The sequence below is a fragment of the Wasmannia auropunctata genome, unplaced genomic scaffold (assembly GCF_000956235.1).
Source record: "Wasmannia auropunctata unplaced genomic scaffold, wasmannia.A_1.0 LD334253.1, whole genome shotgun sequence".
Lineage (NCBI taxonomy): Eukaryota > Metazoa > Arthropoda > Insecta > Hymenoptera > Formicidae > Wasmannia > Wasmannia auropunctata.
The window spans coordinates 57,160-64,051 of NW_012028637.1; the positions used below are offsets into that span (position 1 = coordinate 57,160).

The 6,892-nt window shown below is 37.6% G+C and overlaps 1 protein-coding gene across 1 annotated transcript in view; it reads right to left on the reverse strand.

Moving 5' to 3' along the window:
- Window positions 1-6,291, reverse strand: part of LOC105458890 (transcription factor kayak) — a 36,247-nt gene extending 29,956 nt beyond the window's left edge. Inside the window, exon 1 of the mRNA XM_011704486.1 lies at window positions 5,905-6,291. Within this exon, the coding sequence (XP_011702788.1) occupies window positions 5,905-6,036 (132 nt within the window). The 5' untranslated portion in view covers window positions 6,037-6,291. The remainder of the gene's footprint in view (window positions 1-5,904) is intronic.
- Between the last annotated feature and the right edge of the window lie 601 nt (window positions 6,292-6,892).

A 6,892-nucleotide genomic window follows, 5' to 3' on the forward strand; every position in this document is an offset into this window, starting at 1 on the left:
GTAATAAAATCGATTTAGATGTGATAGAATATTTATCTTTTGAAAGAGTCCCCTTATGTTTGAGCAATTTGCTGACTCTTCATTCTATAATCGCTGTCACGTCTCAAGTACACAATAAGATTTGACTAGTTATTCTTTGTCTTGTTTATTTATTTTTATTATATTTAAGCGTATAATCAACTGAAATATATCGGAATTTTCTTCCGATAAGGAACATAACTCGTTCGTTAACTCGAACGTTAAAGAATTTAGTAAAAAAGTAAACATGAAACTCATTAAGATTAATTTCATATTCTCATAATCACAAAACACAAAAAATTTGTCTATGTATTATATATACAATAGTTCTACAAATATATAAATAACTATATTATACAATAGTATACATATATATATATATATAATTATTGCATATATATTATTAAAATATACATAGCACGAATTTTCATTCGTTTTGTGGAACGAAAAGTTTATTGTTTTCAAGCGATCGACAAGCAGGGACGCGCCTTAACGAGCACAACGGGGTAACGAGAATCAACGGACACCAGAGGATCAGCTTTGTTCGTGCGACAAAGAGATATTTTAATGAGGAGGGAGGTTGCAGCTTATCCGGCCGAGCTGTAATGCGCGCTGCAGGACGTTGTGTGCGCGGCATAACAAACGCCGAATTTCGTACAGAGGAAAAAAGCGGAAGTTTTAATCGGCTGTCACCCGGGAAAGTTCTGTAGGCATTTTTCAATATCCGAGAGGACAATGGAGAATAAATTAAAAGACCGTGAATCATCCAGTTTCTTTGTACAACGTGCGTGCTTATATACTTTCAGAGCCCGCGCGTGAAGAAAAACACACGGCTCTGAACTTTATGACCGTGCGTGTTTATCATTCGATTCATCAATTTTTTAATAATTTCTCTCATTGTCAGGAAGAATCGAGGTCTTTTATACGGATTTGATGAAATCCGTAATTTTATGAAATAATTACGTAAACGCGAGAGTTAAAGAGAGAAATTTAATGGGTCTAGCAGCCAGATGTGCCTTTCGCTCCTGATCGTTATAATATTTGCATTTTATCGGTCGGTTTCTCCGTACGAACCCTTTCATTATTAGAGGGAAAGATAATTAGGTGACAACAGCTGGCTCGGGAGTTCCTATCTGGCAGCATAAACGTTACTGCGCAGCAGTAGAATGTAATTCGTGTCGCGCGCGCCAAACGCGTGTGCGTGTATACATGCGTGCGTGCGTGCGTGCTCGTTGCACGCGTGTTTTTAAATGGTCGAGTCGTCACGAGACGGCCACGGCGGTGGCGGCGGCGGTGGCGGCGGCGGCAACGCTTTATAAAACAGCTGTTGGAGGCGGCCGAAGCCACGCCGGACGAAATGCTAGCTAGATCAATACTACCGCCATGCTGCTTACACACGGAGAATACATCGGGTGTTCTCGAATTATAATGGAACGACACACAAAATTACATTTGTTGCAAGATTTCACGTTTTATCTCATCAAAGCTACCGTGAGAGACTTTATCGTGACTTTCACATCTCCATTCGTAACTTTCAAAATATAAAACATCGTTAGCCTATCTCTTAATCTCTCATAATCTCTTACATTCCCCCTGTCCTACAATTATCTCAAAGAAATTTCGCCAAAGTGCAGTCCATTTTCAAATTGGACGGCGAATAACGTTACGGTACCTACCATCTGTGCTTCTGATACCCAACTCACGAAATCTCCTCATTTTCGATGATTTATCGCAAAACTGTGACTAATATGTGATGTTACTCGAGCCACGCGAGCGAATGAGTAGAAGATCGAAAAGAGAAATTTAAGCGTCTAGTAAGTCTATATAGTTAAACAGTTTTGATTTATGGTAGTAGAAAACGATTGGTGCTTCGATACTTTCGCTCATTTTCAAATTCTTAGAAATAACGGTACTCTTTCCGTCAATTTTGGGACATCCTGTATAAGGGCGAGACAGACGCACTGGCACTAAAACCTTGTCGATGCCACAGTGATATTGTCCGTCGCGACGAAGAGAATTTTCTACTTCCTGTCTGCATCTATAAATATACACATACCACACCGACGTAATAAATTACGATGTAGACTCGACTACTGTTATTATTAAATAAGTACTTGTTTAATGACGCGATTGACAACTCGTTTAACATTAATATTGTATTGTACTTTTATATAGAATGAATGTAGAGTTTAGACGAACATTTTCGGCATTGTAAATATTGAGGAATAAATTAAAAAAGTTATTTCCATACACTGTACAATAATCACGAGCAGTACGTGGTAATAAACTATAATAAAATTCTGATTCGTAATCTCTTATCAAGTTCCATTGTACACTATGCTTTGTACTGTAAAGAGTTGGAAAATCACATTTACAGAATTTTTACAACATAATAAATATTCATTTGTCTGAAATACAAGATATAATAACTTGCAAAGATTACTATTGAATAAAAAATAAACAATTTTTATAATTTAAGCTAAAAATCAATAGGAGAAAACGCAAATGTATAATCTTGCGCAAATTAATTAATGTGAATAAAAAGTAATTTTTTAGATTTATATACATTTACTACATAAAAAGAATTTACAGTGTTTACTACAATATTTTTTTAATGCTTAATATGTCCTCCAAAAATATTGCAAGAAATACTGTAAATTCTTTAATATATACATATATCAATGTGTATAAATCTAAAAATTACCTTATATTCATATTAATTTACACAAGACTGTATGTGCAATACCTATAGCAATAAAATGTTTTTAACTTCAAATAATTTTTATAAAACTTTGAAGTTTACTGTGTACATAACAAATTCCTCTTTCAGAGACCGGTTTCGATCTCTGCTAAAATCAACCTACAGCCTAGAATAAACTGACAATTTTTTTCTTGGTTTAAATTTGATTCTTAAATTTAACGTCAAAGAAGAAATGCGTTTGTCATAACTTATCTATATATCCAAACAAAAATATTATCTCACATATCTCGAATATTATTATATATAATTTTTTTTTTTACCTATTCTTGCTTAAACAATACGACGTTTTAAGGATTCGATTGTTCGCGTACCTAAAAATCACGAAAAGCAAACGTTCTGCTCTAAGGTTCAAAGTCGCTCACTCATTCGTAGCAAGATTGATCGTCGAACCGTACCATGTCGTTGACACGTTATTTATGAATCGCAGGTCGACGCGATCTGCGGGATATTTCGGAGAAGAAAGAATTAACAGTCTCGCGCATTTTAAAGTTCGCGCGAAGACTCATTCGCATAAGCGCAAACAATCGGCAATCGCGAGAGATCAACGATCTCTCACGATCGGTGAATGGACGCCCGGTAATAACGAAAGATAACGTCCGATTGGACAATTCCGTAGTAACTCGAAGGTTTACTGGCGGTGCACGTGGTATGCACCTTAAAAGGACACCTATGCAGGACCGGGAATGAAAGTTGTCTTTTATCTAGGCGCGCAGGGGCGTTTAATTTATCTGCAAGGCTCCACACGTGTAGTAGAATGGGCTCGACCAGAATAATAAGTTCAAATAGTATTGTCGACTAACAGCTAAAACGTATACCTATTTAACGTCAATTGCGTTATCAGGATTTTTTTTGTAAAAAATTCTTACGCTTTTCGAAAACCCCGCGGTCTGATATATCTGTCGCTTTATGAGCTGTCGCTACACAGGTTTCGCGAGTTTAAATAATAAAATATGCGTGTGTCCAGTTATCGCGCACTTGTGACGCATAATTAGATGCGGTTCACTTGATAACGCGCTGGTGATATTTTCGCTCATTCCCCAGCGACCGAAAATGTGTTTTTCCTTCGAACTCGAGCAAGTTCGGTTTATAGCGATGACGGCACGCGCTTTGTAAATTTAGCAGCGCTCTGTCTCTAATTCCCGGATAAAGGAGCTCTTCAGCGAAGTGGCGGCTTGACAAGTGTATCGTGTCGAAGGATAATTTAACTGTTTGCACCCATAAATTGACAAACGCGATATTATTATACAAAATTTTGTGCAACCTACATAAAAAATTATTGGTCAAATTGAAATCAAACTGAATCAAACTGAAAAAAGTAATAGCCACTGAAAAAAGGACTAACAAAATATTAAAACTGTTATAAAAATAAATATTATTTTTTAATGAAACTGTTTTTAATTCATTTTTTGTTAGATATAAGATATTTACGTCAATTTGTAGGATTGTGCTTTATATCAATTATATAAAATATCAATAAAGACAAAAGAGAATTATAAGTTCTTACTAGATTGAATGTTAATAACATTCTCGAGACGTAATTTCATTAATAGTTTTTAAAACGCCAATGCAGTTAATTCTACAATAATTTTTATAATCGTTACACGTATAGATATCGAATCATCACAGAAGGATTAAATGAAATCTAGGTCACTAGCACAAAATCTTAATAATTAATCAATTACATTTATCATAATGTTTTCGTCATACATTTAATAAATATTAATCACCCGTCCGATTCTTTACATAAGCTTCAATGCGAGTGCTCGAAATCGATGATCAGAGTATACTGTGTACATTTTACGATACAAAACCGCTAATGACTCATCACGAACAAGACGCTAAAAGACCAGAAGCGTTTATGCATTAACCAGCCTAAGAATTCATGTTCCTGTGAAATAGCAAGCAATTTCCAGATGCGCGATTGATATGCGTCATACGGTAGTTGTAACGCCAGTAGGCCACGTAATTCTAAATGATTCCGCTAAACGTTTAACAAAGGATAACAGAAACGTTACCTCACGCGTGTATAATCATTTATGTAATCGCCGTATCAACTCTTGCAAATTTATAAAAATAAATATATTGTAATGAGATTAAGATTAAGATAAGAGCTGTTCAAATCTAAAAATTATGATTGCGAGGAACCGATAATTTTTTATCGTTGCTACATATATTTCAATCTTAATTCGAAGAAGTTCGAAGCTATTATTTTCGTCGATGAGCTAATTTAAGTTCGGCGTAAACTGCAAAATTAAACAACGATATCTCAAATGTTTTTTTACTGTAATGACTCGAATCTCAATGTACGAGCTAGAGTAATTATTGCAGTCTTATCTATCTGTAACACGTGTTGGTGGAATGTTTCCAGACATCGAGTTGCTTTTACGTTTGTAAACGAGATAAAAAAAAAACTTCTGTAATCTTGTGTGTATTTCTCGTCTGTATATGCATTTCGGATATCCTTCCAAGTTCGTACATTTATCAAAAAGAAAAATATAAATATGAAATATCTTATATTTTAAATTTTACTCATACATTTCAAAAATGCAAATGCAAATATATTTAGAGTATATTTATATCATTGATACAATAATTTGTATCATTGACATATATAATATAATGTACTTATTTATATCATTCGTATTTTACCTAAATCATGTCTTACTTAAAGCTTCTATGATATCTAATATTACACATATATATATATAATATTATAAATACTCCTTTTATTTTTTTTCTTTTAATTTTATGATAAAAGTTGATTCTCTGAATTGTTGTAAAAGTTGTCGGAGCGAAGGAAAATAACGAGCCTCTTTTCCCATCGGCCCTCTGCACCTGTCCTGAGTCCTCCGCGCAGCGCGAGGCAAATCACGAGGCACATTCGCGCCACGTATATACATACAGCGCCTAAACGCAGACAGCCAGCCGTTTCTAATGTTTTAACGCATTATTGTCGCGCGTGCGTTACATAACGCGTGCACTCGCGACGAGCTGCCGATCGTCGTCGGCACGACGTAAATGACGACGCGTCCTGCGAGGACGCCGAGAACCTCGCGGAATCGCCGGACAGTCGAGAGAGACGCCGAGTGGGACATATTTCGGAGCATAATCCTGCTGGTACTCACGTTATTCGGCAGCACGGCCGTGTTCGCGATGCTGGAGAGAAAATCATGGCTGACGCGGGAGCTCTGCGAGGCCCCGCTGTCGCTGGACACGCTGGAGCTGTCGTAGAGCACGTCGGAGACGTCCAGTTTCATGTTTGCCGTTCACCCTCGCGAAGCCGCGGACGGTCGGAGCCGAGACCGGAGTACGTTGCGTGGTCTAACCTCTCTCCCTCTCTCTCTCCCGGACGCTCCTCCGAAAGGAATGCGGCGAGTGCAAGCGGGACGGAAATCCGAAGATCGTTCGCGGATCTTAATGGACGTATGTACGTGGAACTCGAAGGCGGCACGCACGAATCGCAGGTCCCTTTGCTCGAAACTGTGAAACTGCAACCGATGACTCATAACGTGGGGGAATACCTCGCGCGCGCGTTCGGCAGATCGCTCGTACCCGCGGAGAGAGTCGAGGCCTCTCGAGCGCGGATGACGTCATGGGTTATTCCCGGCCAGCCAATCGCCGCCCGAGCTGCCGGCCGCCGTGGCAGTGTCGTGCCGCGTCGTTCGATAACGCGGTGCCTATCGACGAGACATGGGAGTTTTATCTACCACGCGGCGCCTGTGGGCGCTCCGTAATCAGCTTATAATTAGAAACGTTTCTAATTACTCCCTCATCTTTATTCTCCGATCCGTAATCCGTTTCATCGTTAAAGATTGCGATTCTGCTGAAAGAAAACATTAAGACGCTATAAAATGTAGCGCATCAATTAATTCGCGGTTGTTGAATTTATTTTTAAATGTTACGCGATCTAAATGGAAAACAAAGATTAAATGTCGATTATTGATCATGACAAAAGAATGTGGCTGTCAATCAAAAGTTTATGTATAAATAAACATTTGGTGATCAATCCTTTGTTAAAAAAAAAAAAAAAAAAAATTTTGCATGCGAGCATCGAATAAATGTTAAATATGAATTTCTGTTGAACGATATTTATGACTTAACACGTGATAGCTA